The 15,909-nt window shown below is 46.2% G+C and overlaps 1 protein-coding gene across 2 annotated transcripts in view; it reads left to right on the top strand.

Annotated features, from left to right (window-relative positions):
• LOC142560575 (low-density lipoprotein receptor-like) overlaps positions 1-15,909 on the top strand; it is a 64,699-nt gene that overhangs the window by 34,030 nt on the left and 14,760 nt on the right. For both annotated transcript variants that reach the window (XM_075672779.1, XM_075672780.1), the window contains exons 3-6: positions 6,880-7,002; positions 12,292-12,417; positions 13,136-13,252; positions 14,979-15,719. In XM_075672779.1, the coding sequence (XP_075528894.1) occupies positions 6,880-7,002; positions 12,292-12,417; positions 13,136-13,252; positions 14,979-15,719 (1,107 nt within the window). The remainder of the gene's footprint in view (positions 1-6,879; positions 7,003-12,291; positions 12,418-13,135; positions 13,253-14,978; positions 15,720-15,909) is intronic.

Raw genomic sequence — 15,909 nt, 5'->3', positions numbered from 1 at the left:
GTCCGCGGCGGCCGCATTCACACTGAACTGGTGTGCAAAACCAAACGTGTTGTGCTCCTAGTCCATATTAATCCTGAGCCCAACTTTATGGCGTCTTTTTTATTCGAAAACAATCAAAAGAATCAATCGAACATTCGAATGCAATATCGCCGCCGTCTTTGGCTTGTTCGTGGTTTTTTAGAGCGCCCAACCCGCGCAATCGGCCTAGCTTAATTACAGTTTTCTCCTTTTTCTTTTTTCCCCCGAATGTGACGATCCACTACAGTCCTTCATCCAAATGTGTGGCCTACCAGTTTCATTTATGCAGTAGTCTCTTCACCTTCGCGCTTAAGCAGCAGCTGCTTTCGAGGTTGGCCATTCTACTGGCTTGAGAAGCGATACGACTATCGATATTGGTTCGGTGACTTGAAAAAGGGAAAACGTCTTGCGCGGGATGAAAGGAAGCGAATTGTGACAGCGTTGTCGCCTTTTCGTCTGTATCGTTGACTCGGCTGGTGACGTCACCAATATTTGTGCGTTTAGGTCGCGCTTCGCGATATTGGTAACCGACCGTTTGAAGCGAACTAACGTGTCACTGCATGTATGACACTGCATGTATTCTCAGCCAAATGGTTCCGCTATGTGCCTGCGCGCCGCTTGTCACAATACAGCGCGGTCGCTCCAAAGCGGTCTTGCACGCGTCTACTTGCCAACGTTCGTTCTATGCGCAGCATTCCTTTTATTCGTCCGCGATGCATCCAGAAATAAGCTGTCTTCTGCTTTCCGCTCTTCGTCGTTAGCAGAAGTCACGCCGGTGCAGTGTCGCTTCTTATGCCTCGACGATTTGAGCAGTCCAAATTTGGATTTAGCAAAAATTGGATTCGAAAATGCTCACCATAGTCAATCCCTTCCGGGGAGCGTCATTTTTGGGAGAGGCGTTAACGTGGAGTAATTTTACTCTTTCTTCTTTTGTCGTCTGCTGAATCCATTTGTCTCGTCTGCTCCGCCAGGCGAACGAAAATGATCTCTGCCTTTGCCAGTGCCCTGACGGGGGCGCTGCATGCATAGTTCGTTTTGCGGCTCGCGATGCTGTACGCCATTATTTCCTGTTTGTTTCACCGCCTTTCTCTTTTCCTCTTTTTTTCCCCCTCTAACCTCTTCTTCTGTGCGGTAGGTCGTCGACCGTTCGTTGCGCGCGAGCACGCCAGCCCACGCGACCGTCCGCCTGCATGCTCGGGATGGTGGCAGTGCAAATGCTTTCTCGGCCTTGCAGGATGACCACGATGGCGGCAGGCTGTGTGCGAACGCCTCGGGGAAGAAGGCGGACGAACATTTTTGCTGTTTCCTTCATTCCTGTCGGCGGATCGTTCGTTTTCGGAAAGGGGCGCTCCTACGGTTCGTTGCGTTGTGCGCCAGCTGTAGCGTTCAAACCGCGCCAAAATTGGCGCTAAGAAACGTTACCGCTTCTCGCATTGGAAAGTTCGGCCAAACGTGTCACTCGTTTTTTCCACTGCGGCCAATGTGCTCTTCAACACTGGCGCTATTCGGGGGACGGTGACGAGTGAGGGACTCGAACGGGCAAATCAAGTACAGTGCACCCACTCCACGAATACGAAAGAATGCTCTACCTGAAAGTGAATCTGCACCGGCAAAAAAAGTTCGCGCGTGTCGTCTGCGCGCGTCTAGCGAAGGCATGTGTGCCCGCCGCACAGGTTGACAAAAGCTGAAGCTGGCCGTCGATTTGCGCGTAATTGCACCACTGAAGTCTGCAATAAGCAACGGTCAAAAGTTGTCAGAATACATGATGATAATAATAATAATGATAATTAATGATGCTAATAATTTGAGCAAGGTAAGCAACGTCGCACGGATGGTGTCTAAGTTCTCTGGCTCACTGTCGTTTGCCGGCGCTTTTAAATCATGTATGAATGGGAGTGGCGAGGACTGTTTCAAACAGCAGCCGTAATATCTGCACTTCTGCTGCGCCTGTTCGGCATGGTGCCGCTTATATTTATTCCTGGTGGCTTTATGGAGGGCCTCAATCGGCTCTCGCTCAATTGCCTCCGGGGGGGAAGCATAAAAAAAAAAGCGCGCGATTTAAGAAGGCGCCTCCGCATTCGGCTTCTTTATTGACTTTTCTAAACCGCTTTCCTTTTACTCCCAGAGTAAAAATTTAGCACGCTGGATATATTCCCGCCAATGGTTTATCATGTGTACGGAGAGCGGGCGTTGTCGCCGGCGTTCCAGCTTCTTCGGTGCTCTTTCTTTCGCAACGCGTGCCGTTTCTCTTTCCTCGCGTTCTTTTGGAAGCGCTGTATGCGCATTGAATTTGCATGTAAAGCGTGCAGCCAGACCAGCGAGAGGCTGCAATTCGACGCCCTCGCTCGAATCTTGTCCGGGTCAACTGTGAACCCCAACGTGTCGCCGTAAACGGCCGTCGCGGATCTGGAAGAAGCTATCCGTATACACATCGTCTGCGCGTGACTGGATGGGGTTCGCTTTGCGGGCCCAAATTGCTTGATCGCGTGTCTCGTTTTCTTTCTTTACTTCATTTTTTTTTTTTTTAATGTGCGGTCTTGCCTATATCAACCGATTCTCCCTGCCCTCTTTTTCCACCTCGTGCCGAGAGCAGCTCTCCGTGTGTGGGATTAGCTTGGCTTGTCCGCAAGCGGCTTCAGTTTAGCGGGATAAGTGGATCAAGGGTGCCGTATTACACCGCTGCATGCCGGAAAACTTTTCCGAAGTTTTTGTCTCCATTCTTACGCCATTCTTTTTCTTACTGCTTTAACTGTTCAATATCTTGGTTTCTTGTGTGCGTGCTTGTGGGGGGAGGTTTCTCGCGTGGGTTTCTTTTTTGTGTGTGTGTATGTGTGCGAACTTATTATTTGCAGCGGCGAATGCTTGCCGTGAGACGGCCGCCACTTTTCTGTAGGCGTGCAACGTTCGAACAGCTGCCGCGCGTGGCACCAGATTAACTTGCGTTCTTTTTTTTTTTTTTCTGCGCACAGATTTACATGGGATTTGCCTCTCGGAACAGTTTAATTAAACTGACAGTGTAAACCTTCGGCCAACTCGAGAAATCCTCCAACTTTACGGATACATTTCCTTACACTTGCCGATCAAGTGTTCGTGTTTTTTTTTCTTTTCAGTGTTTCATATTCTCACTATATATTTACGAACTTGAATTTCTAATTGCTGACTCGTCAGGTCCTCGGTTTTCTCGCCATGTGTAACAGACAACTACGACAGATGATGCCCTTTCTGATGCGCGTTTGTCGTCTGCTTCGTAACCTACGAAGCGACGCACGCTTGCCTACTACGTCGAGGCGAATGCGCGCTCCCCGTTTTCCGTTCAAGTTGCACCTGTGCCACAGGGGCCAGGTTAATGAAAGAGTATCTTAATGCCATGTCGCTTCCTCTTCCCCTTTCCTTTTTATCGCCCGTCGTTTATTTCCCATAGTCATCTCGCCCTGCGATAGCACTTGATATGCGAATGTTCTTCGAACGTCTGTTCCCTTGGGACACTCGGCTCAGGTAAAACCAAGGTAAAACCCTTTCAATCCGAAAGTTTCCGATTGTCCCCGGCGGCCGCCTTTGAGGGCACGTCCTCCCTCGCACTCTGCTCGTCTCTCTGGCGTGGCTTTATTTTTTGGGCGGCGCATCGGGTGGGTGAGAGGCCCCTCTCGTTCCTTCGACCTTCCTTCCTTCTTTCTCATTCCTTCTCCTACGTTCGACCGCGAGCGCGCGCCGGCCGGCGGCGCCGACCTCCCTTGCCCTCCAGCCGCGATCGCGCGAGCGCTCGTGACGTAGCGCCACACCTCGCGCGCCCATTGGCTGCTCGAGAAACGCCTGATTTTACGTCATGACCCGTTTCTGTTTTTTCCTTCCCTTTGTAATGGGCGAGCGTGGCGCCGCCGGGCCGCGTCTCGGCATTTTTCTTCTTCTGTTTTAGCTGTATATTTTTTCCCTGTTGATATTTTACGAGTTCTTTGCTGCTTTGCACTGCTGGTTTTGCTTCTTTCCTTTCCCGTCCGGCCGTTTCGTGCTACGTGGCGTAACCTCCAGGGCCGCCGCGTTCACGAATGCCCTGCGTACAGTTCGACTGATTGCCCTTTATAACCTCTGCCGCGCAGTACACTTTCATTTTCATTTGGAAAACATTGGCCGTCACCGCTACACGTGGGCCTGTCGCGCCGTACGATATGCTCGTACGATGTTCCATATATCGTACGATTCAGCGTGCACCTGTCTAGCCTCATTTCGAAAGCCTCTTTTCTTTTTATTTCCTTTTGCTTTTCGCGCTGATTGTTCCCTGCATGCAGCGCACCGCCATACTGCGCAGCAATGCAGTGCGTACGTGAGCGCTTCGTTGCAGATGGCGACGGCGCAGCTAATGCCCACGTCTGCTGGCATTTCCGCGTCCGGTTTGTCGTCTGCTTACAAGTTTATCGTCCGTTTGCGGTTCGCGCTTTCCTTCAAACTTGAAAAGCCCGATAGGATGCTAGCGCTTTCTCATTGTCGCTTACGTAGGCACAAAACAAAGTGTTCACATCACACGAGAAGCCACCGTTGAACGCCTTGATAACGAAGTGTTTGGAGCGTCCAGAATCATTCGCTATACAGGTCACTTCGTTGTAAAGGTTGTGCACCACACAGCTCACAATAAAACAGAGACAATTATTCCTTTCTTTATGCAGGTAATTTCATTGTGGAGGCACTAGACTGTAGTTGGTGCTCTGGCTTGTGCAGCATTGAGCGTGTCTGTACGTACTCACCGTTTGCAGGACGGCTGGAACACTTAGCACTAGGCAGCAGAATTAAAAATTAACCTGCTCATTAAAAAAAATACTTTGAGCGGACAAACTTGTACCAGAATGCTTGTAATTAGGGATCGAGTTAATGAAGAAGAATGCATGCGGTTTAGCTCCCAGTGGCACCAGGCCATGTTGAGCAAACAAACACTTGCAAACAGCCATTGTAAGCAGCACATTTCATATTTTGCTAGTGCATTAGCTCTGTTCCAATGCTTGCTTAATCGGGAGAATGCTGAGCAACATAAACAGCCAATCTGACCTACACATATGTTTTCACATTACACTATTGCACAAATTCAGGCACACAGCTGCCAACAGTTCAAGAAATTTCAGCACTTGCGACCACGGGCTTTGCGCACTTGAAAATGCAAGTACACACTATGTGCTCAGGTGGACTAGGTGGTACGTAAACAGGAGAAAGTGCATTTGTGTCGTTTAAGTAAAAAGATCTGGAACATTTTTGGTTAAAAATCAAAAAGTGCCTTTTTTTTCATAACAGTAGTGTACCAGAAGTGTTCTTATATGTGCCTATCCCATTGTTGCTTTTGCCCTTAAGAAAATGTGCAGATGTGCCTTTGTGTCTGTGCATGTAGAGAACAGAGCTGGCAGGTGTGACACCTTTGCAACAATGTATAATTGTTTCTGGCGTCAACAAGCAACTGGCGTCCTACACTCCTCCAGTTCTGTGCAGCACATGTAGAGCTGGTCCATTGCAAATGGATGTCTCTCCTTAAGTGCGTAATAGGCCACAGTACAGCTGACAGTGTAATAAAATGTCTCTTAATTATAGACCTTTATGGTGATGACCGTTATGCATCATTAATTCTGCACAAGCTAAGATGCTGCACATTTCAAAAGAACTGCAGCTGACAAGTTCAGATAGCAAGCATTAATCGTAATAATGGCACAGGCAGTAGTTTAAGTGTGTTGTCACTTTCATTTGGAGGAGTTGCACCCAGCGTCCACAGCACTGTATGGAATTACTAAGGTACATCAGAGCATTGCGTTTGCATCTCTTGTTTGTTACCGGTTGAACTCTCCTATGCCTACATCAGGGGTCTGTTTGCGAGACCGTAGTGACCTTATTTTTGCATGTGTCACTCACTTGAGGTAATTGCCTCATTAGAAACACACGGTAGTATGCATCCTTGACGTCAGCACTTGGCAGGGTTCCTGGAAACGCACGTCAGTGGTCTTGACGGCCTATTTTAGTGTTGAGGTTTAACTGTAGCATTGTTTGGCTCAGCTAATTTAGTCATATTGTTTGCGCAAACTGTACAGTTAATGTTGAACTGGTACAAAAGTTTATGACAACCATGTGTGTGTTGTGTTAATTTTCTATGTGAGGTTCCTCTGCTTGTGGTATAAACCATGTTATTGTATTAGATCCAAATTGTGGGGTGTATTTACATAACATTGTCGCACAATGTAACATTTTCTTCTTAGGAGCAAGTGCTAAATGAAGAAAAGAACTGGGCAAGTTAATACGTGTTTACGTATATTTGCAAATGACACGAAAGACGCAGGACAGACCAAAAGAGCAGACACGCAAATGGTACTCACAACTGAAGGTTTAATGAAAGCAGCGCACCTTCTTCTATAGAAAGCTGTGGTCATGTGACCACAAGCCCATAGATTGTGTTACCACAGATTAAACTCATTTGGGGGGGGGGGGGGGGGCACTTCTGTGTTGATTTTTTTTCAGCTATCATCTGCCTTTCATGCCATTGAAAAATATGCAGCATGTGCTAACCTGATATGTATTAAGCATGCCAGTATGGCACTTCTAATTCTTGCACAATATTATCTTGGTGTTGCTGACTGTATTTGGGTATATGTGATTGCCTGTTAGATTTCCGTCGGACAGCTTCTTCATGCAGCTGCACTATTCGAGAGGCTGCGCATTGTCATTGTCATGAACTGTCATCAATGACATATTGTTAAGGAAGTTGCGTATTGCTTGTTTAAATGCTGAAGCATGAGGCCACTTTGTGGTCCCACTTTGAACAAGAAAGAGCATTGGTAATTAGTACTGCCAGTGTCATGACGTCGATGATGACTTGTCATTCCTCTTGTCTCGTTGCAGAGAAGCGAACATGTTCGGAGATGGAGTTTGCATGCACAAACGGCCACTGCATACCAAGCCGGTGGCAGTGCGATAATGAACCCGACTGTGATGACCGCTCAGATGAAGACTTGGCAATCTGCAGTGAGTGGATGAGATTCTGTTGCCCTTTTGGTGATGGGGAGCTGGTGAATGACCTGCTGTGTTCTTGCCTGCTGCAGTAGTTCTGTGGCTGTGGTATGTAGGATAGTAAGATGTAGCCTGAGTGGGAGGAGTGGAAGGCTTATATGAACCATGGATAACACAAATTAAACCAGTGAAAGGCACAAGCACAGATACTGAAGAGAAGGTCTGTGGTACAATAGAGGACTTTTAATTGACATTTGATTCTGCACATCACAAAACAGTAAACAAACCAGAACGAGGGAGGTGGAGGGGGGGGGGGACTTCAAGCTGAAGTAGTGAGGTGGCATTGCTGAGATAAGGCAAGTTGACTTCAGGGAGGACACGTCTTCGCGCCATTTCTGTTTTGTTATTGTTTGCTGTCCTTGTTAAAGGTATATTTTGCTGTATATGGGATCCGACATTTATTGGAAGCTCGACATAATCCCCTCATTTCCTTCACCCGGTGTCCTTGTATCTTTCCGTGGTTTTATAGTATAAACTCGCACCACCAATTTTTAGCTTAATCGCATTTGCTCACAGCTTCTAACCATATATTTCTACTCACATCTCCCTACAAGTGGATTCCCAACAGCGGCTATGTCCGTGAACGTTGTAACCGTTGAGGTGTGCCTAAGTGCAGTTTTCCATTTCCTCAGGTGTGACACTCTGTTGTCGCTGAGCACCGCCTGTCGCAGGCCACAAATGCCGTGTTGTAACCAAACGTCCACGAGCTACGTGCTTTGAAAAATAGGCCACGGAACTTTCATCAGGTTGCAGTGAATGACACAGACATTGCCACTAGTTTTGCTGAACATCTGTCATCACTTGAATTTGGCAGCGAAGGTGTCTAGGTGGCAGGCTCAGCATATTTGATGCAAAGAAATCCACAGACCTGCATGCAGCTTTCCAAGCGCAAAAGGCTGTCTCGCTACGTGTTTATTTTTGTCTGCTGCCAAACCTTTCCACTCAATGGGAAGAAGAAAAAAAAGGGGCAGATCGATGATTGGTGCATAGTTTTCAGAGGTGCGCCTGAGGCCGCACGTGCTTTCTGCACCCTTTCCACCATTTTATGACTCTTCGTCTCGGCTTCTTTCCTGGAAGCAATTAGCTTCCGCGACTTCTGTGGCAGACAACGAGGAAAAGCAAATAGCCGAGGATGTGGGCGAGGAGGCTTTTGCCAGATCAAGGTGTGCATGAACGAGGCTGGAAGCACTGCTGTCGTCTGGCATTCCTGTTTTTCTTGGCTCCCACCCTCCCGCAGACGTCCCCACCTTGCGTTGCGCGCCCTGTCATTAAGATGGGGCGGGGGTTGCCCTGATGTGAGCCGATGAGACGCGCGAACCCTTACCTGGCTGTTAACGTTCTTCTTGCTTTTTTTTTTTTTCTGGCCTCTCTGTTGCCTGTGTCCTCTAGTGAGTGAGAAACCTGTTTATAGTAAAGCCTGTTATTATGGTAAGGACGCGCGAATGCCAGTATCAATAAAACATAGTTGCCACGGTGCGCTTCGTGTCATGCATTTTGCAGCAGTCTTCATTCACTCTGTCCGCTTTGCTTTCGATGCATGGACCCACTGTTGAACGGGTGCTGAAATGGGTGGAACTGAAGCTGTTTATACCCCTTTCATCGTGTACAAGTTCTACAAAATGGTGTGGCAGTGAAAGGACTGTTGAGGAAATTATGTGAGCACGGAGCTCCCTTGCTGGAACAGTTATGTTACTTGGTTTCGGCACTATTGCATACATTCTACTCGCCCTTGCATAATGAGCTTCCTTTGCAGTAATGACTCATGGTTGCAGACTACAACCAACATGGTGTTCTTTTCCGAGGCAATTATGTGGTTATTTTAAGACGCCGGCGCCTAGTTCTTTCTTCTTGTTGCCAACGCTGCAGAGTTAATTTTGGAAGGAGGGCGTTCTGTAGACTCCTTTAAGAATAAATATCTTTCATTAGAAAGCTCAGCTTTCTGTGTGCTCAATTCTGCGCTGAGAGTGCTGCACTTGTGTATAAGATAAAACCGCAATGTAGCAGATCTCTCTGCAGACTGGAGTGTTACTGGAGGCTTTGTAGATTGGTTTTGTTAAGGGAGGCAAAGTGGCTCGTGATCACTGGATTTTGTTGGTCATTGTTTAAAATCGTCTAGCGCAGTGTTGCAGAAATGATTATCATAAAGCCAAACTTAACATCTACAATTTTTAAAGACCCGGCAAAGTTTTACTGGGTTACAGTATTGCTTAGTGGTGCAACAGGTACTAGTGGCTAAATATAGTAAGCTTTCCTTCATTATTTTAATGCTTTGGCAAGCCTTTACACCTGTCTAGCCATAAATTTAAGACAGTGAACTTTTCTGCAAAGATAGGGTGTTTCGGAGGCTGCACGTCCTTAAACCTGCTTTCCCAGTTATGACCTATTGTATCAAAAGCATTTAATGTAACCCTATTCATTCTGGTCATCACAATACTTCACCTATACAGGATTGAACTGGGAGTAATTAGGCGACTGTTTTTGAAGTGCTTGTCAACTGGGATCATCTTGAGGACCTTTCAGTTCAGTGGGTTACTGAGGAATCACTCCATGTAATGCGACAAGTGAAGGGTCTCGCAAAACATTGCACTAGTGGCGCATGTGATTGTGGGCTGTTCTATTATGAAATCAGCTATAGCAGAAAGTTGGCTGTCCGTTCATTCATATCCAAAGCAAGCACTCCTAACTGAATTAACCCTTCCCTACAAACTGACATGACATTGATGCAAATTAAGGTGCTTCCAGTAGCAAGGTCGAGTAAAAAACTATTGCATGTGCCATCAACATTACTTAGAGCACTGACTTGGTTCACTTAATTGAAGTGTTTGTTGTCCCAGTTTTGCGCTGGATTGCAGCGTTCAGTTGTAAAATCACGCACTGTCGTATTATGCCACGTGTCTGACGTACACAGGCTGCAGCTTGTGGCAGCTTGCATAATACTGTCGTGGTACGCACAGTATCATCACACACGTAATTGCAGCTTGACAAGAGTAAAGGTAGCGGAAAACATGGCCGAGGCAACGTCATAGTGCGATGTACTTTATATATATATATACGTATAAAAAGAAAAGCAAGAGGGCAGGGGAGAGGTGTCATTGTTCTGGCTCTGAGTGGCAGCTATACGCAGGACTCATTGCATCATTAAATGTATGTGTTCCACGCAGGGCGTACCTACTCCATACATTTCATTACACTCAGTGTTCGCAGCCATTTTATGGAATACGTTTAAGATGCATAGCTGACATATCTGCCCTGCTTACCATGTCGCACAGTTTGCACTGGAATGCAGCTTGTCAAAATATCCAAGCATGAAAAAAAGAAATATCGAGAAATTAATTTTTACTCGCAGGATTATAAGGCCGTCACATTCAGAGAGGCTGTATATGGATGTGAAGCTGTGGCTGTGTAGATGTGTGTTAGTTGTGTGCAATGTAGAAATGCTTCTTCTTAGAGCTGTGCGCCATGTAGCCTTTTCAAGCACACATTTGTGCACGTTGTGGGATGCAGGCTCTGCTGTGATGCCTTCTTTTTGACAATTCATGTTTCCTAATTAAAAAAAAAAGTTCTGCTCCTCTTCTTTACTCATTAAAAAGGGCCCGTTTGGGGACAGCTGTTCTTGCTGTTTTGATCAGAGTAGTAATGCATGCATGCAAGTTTGATACACTGCACGCAATTAGAAAGTAAATACAGTTGAACGTAAAACGTAGATTTGCAATGTGAGCTAGGAATGTCAGAGTTCAGGTTACCTCTAAAAATTCTCAAAATAAACCTTCAATAATAAGTTTCTCAGTTTCAGTAGGACTTCAAAATAAACTTTTTTTTTTTTGTTATTAATGTTTAGAAAATGAGCTTCGGAATTGTTGTAGTGCTATATTTCCTTTGCACACAACTATATGTACCACACAATTTATTTGACAGCCTAAAGTAACTGAAGTCGGCTGACACTCACCATAGCAGCTCCATATAGCTATGGTATTTGTCTGATGTGTGCAGAAATCGTGCTAAAGTGCTCGTGTACTAAATTAAAGGGTTTCAGACGGCCAGTGTTAATCCTGAGTCACTTCCCTCACTCCACTATGCAACGTAGTAACTTTGAGACTTACAACCCCATAACCACACATTTTTCTTAAGCTATAATGACTTGCACATCAAGGTGTCAGGAGCAGTTTCTTTCATTAAAAAATGTATTTCTTTATTGGGTGCATCTTTCTTGGTAGGACAGATGCGCTAGTTGCCTTTTCCTAAAGAATGGCGTATTATTGTAGGTAATATTGTAACATGTTCTATTTTGTTGTGGTATTGCTGTACATAATATTGCAGTGCGACTGCTGTGACCCACTCCTATGTCGGCCCTGTAGTTGGCTGATAGTGCATCCAAATATTAAAAACAAAAATTGCATGTAGGCTGGAGTGTGCACTTGTGTGGCATTCACGAAGCTCGCCACTCTGGGCTGCATGTACATGCATTGTCTGTGTGTGGGCTGAGGTCACGGCTGTCACGCATCAGACTGGAGGGGAAGCCAGGCAGCTGCAGTTCCTGCAGTGCGAGGGATGTTGCAGCTGTAATCCAATTTGAAATGCTTGCAGAGGTCTCAAAGGGGGTTCGGGCGTTAGCCTTTTTTGTCGTGCCAGTACTAGCACGCTCTTAGGAAAGTGGACTGATCACCTGATGCATAAAACAAGGTTAGCATGGCCACTGGTCGGAAACGCCTGAAGCCTTCCCATTGACCTTCGGTGCAAGATGAGCAAAGTTTAATCCTTTCTGACGGTCGATCTTTTGCATCGGCTTCACCTGCACAGTTGTGCAATTTACCTGTCGGGTAACACAATGTTGCCTTCTGCTAAACTTTTCATGGGCCCCTTGTTGAAAAAACAGAAATAAAGATCACGCTAATCGCATCACAATTAATGTCTGCAGGTGCTTTCACCTGGGGATGGATAGTCAATCCAAATGTAGTTGACGTCACCTCTTCCTAACCTCTAGCTTCCTGTAAGCTAAGAAATGAACAGGCCTTTATAATTCTCAGAAATGATGTGTGTAGACGGAAAGTGACATGGTTTCAAAGTAGCGTTTGGCATGTGCAACATACTCCTTTGTCGCCGTACTTTCTTTGCACTCCAAATAAACGAGCTTCATGGGCTTCTAGAAACAAATTATACCTACTTCGTGTTTAGGATCTGCCCGCCTGAATTGTCTTTATAATATTTGACTGAAAGAAACTTTTTTTTTTTTTTTTGTCTTTGCAGAGAACAAGACCTGCTCTCCAGACCAATTTGCTTGCAAGTCGCACGAAGGCGTCTGCATACCTATTACATGGCGGTGTGATGGTCAGGAGGACTGCATTGATGGCTCTGATGAGAAAGACCACTGCTGTGAGCATAATGAATTGCTGAGCAACTTTTTATCCTGCCTTTTCAAATGTAGATGATGGTTGCTGGAAATGGCTGGGAAAACACATTGTATTAGCATTTTATAGTGAACTTGGAGCTTCACTGGTCATCATGGGCCTTTGGAAGAACCTTTGTTTTTCTATGCTCCTTGGTGAGTTTGTAAAAAAACCAGTGAGCTTATTGAGAACTTAAAGAAACTTATTGAGTCTGTAGGCATCAGATAACTATTCGGTTTTCAAACACACACGCACGCACGCACGCACGCACGCACGCACACACACACACACACACACACACACATAGTCTTTCCAAATGGGGTTTTACTCCTAAGCAGGCCACTTGAAGTTGGTTGGCTAATACTTTGCAGAACAGTAAGAACACGTTCTTGTTTTGTTTCTCCCCCCCCCCCCCACGCTCCGGTTTATAAGCATCTCATTATAGCATTACACCAGAGGGCTGTAGATCGCTGGTGAACAGCTTTGGAATGGGTTTGTCTGTTAGCTCATGGACCTTAAACAGTGCCCAGTTAACCTAAACACAAGGCATTCACCTAAATCGTATAAGAAGCAGTAGATTCGTAGGACCTGCTCAAGAGTGTTTCAAAATACGAAGAAAAAAATCTTAGTCTTGCGAGTAAATGTTTTACTGTGGTGCTGTGACACAATCCTTCATGCTGCGCTGTCTCATTCCTTGGGTGCAGCTGCGGTGACGTGCACACAGGAGGAATTCTCGTGCGATAACGGCAAGTGCATCACTCAGCGCTGGAAGTGCGACCAGGACGACGACTGCGGTGATGGCAGTGATGAGAGAGGATGCCGTAAGAGCACTTTACTTTCTTGCTTTGCTGGTTTGCCCCATGTCTTCTATCTCCTCTTCTCACAAACTGCATGTTGGAAAACATTTCTGTACTAATTGTAGTCGGTATAACAAGGGAACTATCTATTGGTACGCAGTCACCAGTGAATGGCATCAGCTGGTGCTTCTTGCCTCTCGTCTTCTCAGTGGTCCACCTGGTTTGCATGCCCCTTGAGGCGCTACCGTTAGTGGTGCCCACAACAATTTTTATGTGGTTTGTTCGATGGCAATTCATTTATTATGGCTGTGATTAAGTGACCCAGTTGTTTTGCTCCCAAGGAAAAGATATGGTAGCATTCACTAGTCGGTCACCTAGGAACAGGATATATATAGCGAACATAGATAGTGCCAAGGGAAGAAAGACAAACTTGACGATGTCAGAGGATTAAGTGGCACGATGATACTAGCCAATTTGGTGGTGTGGGATGGGACCAGCTGACGCAAGACACCAGTAATAGGCGATCACGCAGAGAGATTTTCGTCCTGCAGCGGACATAAATTAAAGCGGTGGTGATGATGTAGCCACATATGTTTGTTTTCCGTGATTCATTTCTTTCTCTTGGTGAACCATCATTATTATCACACTTCGTTTGTACTATTAATGCTTGGTTCCAGCTCCTGAGCGAAAACCGTTCACGTACATTGTCAAACTGTTCTTAACATGCAGTTGTTGCTCCTAGTGCGAGAGGACTTTCATTAATATATGTACACGGTGCAAGTTCAGTGCAAATTCAATGCAAGTTATGCATTCTGCAGTAATCACACTGACGGCCAGTTGCTTTAAAGCCCACTGTGATGTACTGTAGATAAGAGGCTGATTGCTGGCCGGTTAATTTGATCTTACGTTTCATTTCCTTTTTTTTTAATTTCACAGCTAGGTTGTGTATTACCTCAGGATGTCCTCATGCTCCATATTTTAACGAAGGCTTGCAAAGGCTTTTGCATCGATATGTGTTGTCACATTACAGCACTTTAATTACCTGCACGCAGGCCTAGTTATTAAGAGCACTGTAATAAAAAGAAATATTCCCTAATTAAAATTTGAAATGTCATTTATATTCTTACAGGAGTATAGCTAACTTTGTGCCATAAGCGTTTTATGTCAGGAGCTTGCCGACCTTGTGAACTTTTTGAATGCCTGGTTATTGTTTTTCTACCGAATGTAATTGACTTGCGTATGTGCAAAACTGTGAAGCACAGTACTGGAGCTTGTTGCTTCTTTATTACGTCATGAACCTGCTTCACATAGAAAGGGCAAAAGAATATTGTAATATAACATACTTTTTTAAGAGCAGCAGGCTTGATATTTAAGAGGAATTTGCCAATATTTTCTGAATTTGGAGAATAAAGGGCCGATTGCTTTTGCATGTTTCGGGGTTTTATAATCACCCTGTTATAAGCACACTTCTAAAGGTCACATAGTTCCTTGAAACTTCCTATAATAACTGTTGTTTCTAATTTTTGGATCATTTCATTGATCCTCCCTTTGAAAGATTGCAGTTTATCCTTTCAGTGTCTCTCCTATACACCTAACTATCTACTGCGAGGTTTTTTTTTTTTTTTTTTTTTTTAACTGAGGCCATTGAGCTATTTTTGTGTGCGAATAACTGCTTCATTGACTCGGACTTCACCTCCTTGATAACACGCATTCTGGTGCAATAATGCCTGCATTGTTCTTTTTCCTCCAGCGAATGTGACATGCTCGAGCGCCGAGTTCATGTGCTCCAACGGGCGCTGCATTCCGGACCGCTGGCGATGCGACCGAGACGTCGACTGCCTTGACGGATCCGACGAACGCAACTGCCCGACGGACCGCCCGAGCACGTGCAAGGAGCGCGAGTTCCAGTGCGCCAATGGCATTGACTGCGTGCACGCCTCGTGGCAGTGCGACGGTGACCCCGACTGCCCCGACGAATCCGATGAGGCCAACTGCACTAACACGTGTCGCCCAGATCAGTTCCAGTGCGCCAACATGCACTGCATCCCAGGGCAGCTTGAGTGCAACGGGCTTGCCGAGTGTCACGACGGCTCGGACGAGGACCACTGCAACACCACCAAGCCGTGCGACCCCCACACGGAGTTCGACTGCGGCGGGAACCACTGCATCCCCAATAGCCTGGTGTGCGATGGCAAGAACGACTGCGGAGCGTACGAGGACGAGCCCAAGGACAGGTGCCATGAGAATGAGTGTGCCAAGAACAACGGTGGCTGCTCGGACATCTGCCGCGACGACCCGGTCGGGTTCCACTGCGAGTGCAAGCCGGGGTTCAGGCTCACGGAGGACGGAAAGTCGTGCGACGACATTGACGAGTGTGCGACCCCGGGGTCGTGCTCGCAGACCTGTGTCAACACCAAGGGTGGATTCAAGTGCGAGTGCATCGAGGGCTACGTGCTTGAGCCAAGGGACCACCACCGATGCAAGGCCAAAGGTCAGTGCCCCTGTCATCACTTGTGTTGAGTGTGGAATGTTTAGCTCAGCACAGAGTACTCTTCCTCCTATCCATTATGCACTGTGCACTAAGCTGAAGGAAGAGTACTCTGCTAAAATTTCCGTATAGGCGAAGCTCGCGCACAAATGCACACTAAATTGTCTTTTCTACAACTGTGCAAAGTCCACTA

The sequence above is a fragment of the Dermacentor variabilis genome, chromosome 10 (genome assembly GCF_050947875.1).
Source record: "Dermacentor variabilis isolate Ectoservices chromosome 10, ASM5094787v1, whole genome shotgun sequence".
In the NCBI taxonomy this organism is placed as follows: domain Eukaryota; kingdom Metazoa; phylum Arthropoda; class Arachnida; order Ixodida; family Ixodidae; genus Dermacentor; species Dermacentor variabilis.
This window is presented reverse-complemented; position numbering and strand designations above follow the sequence as displayed.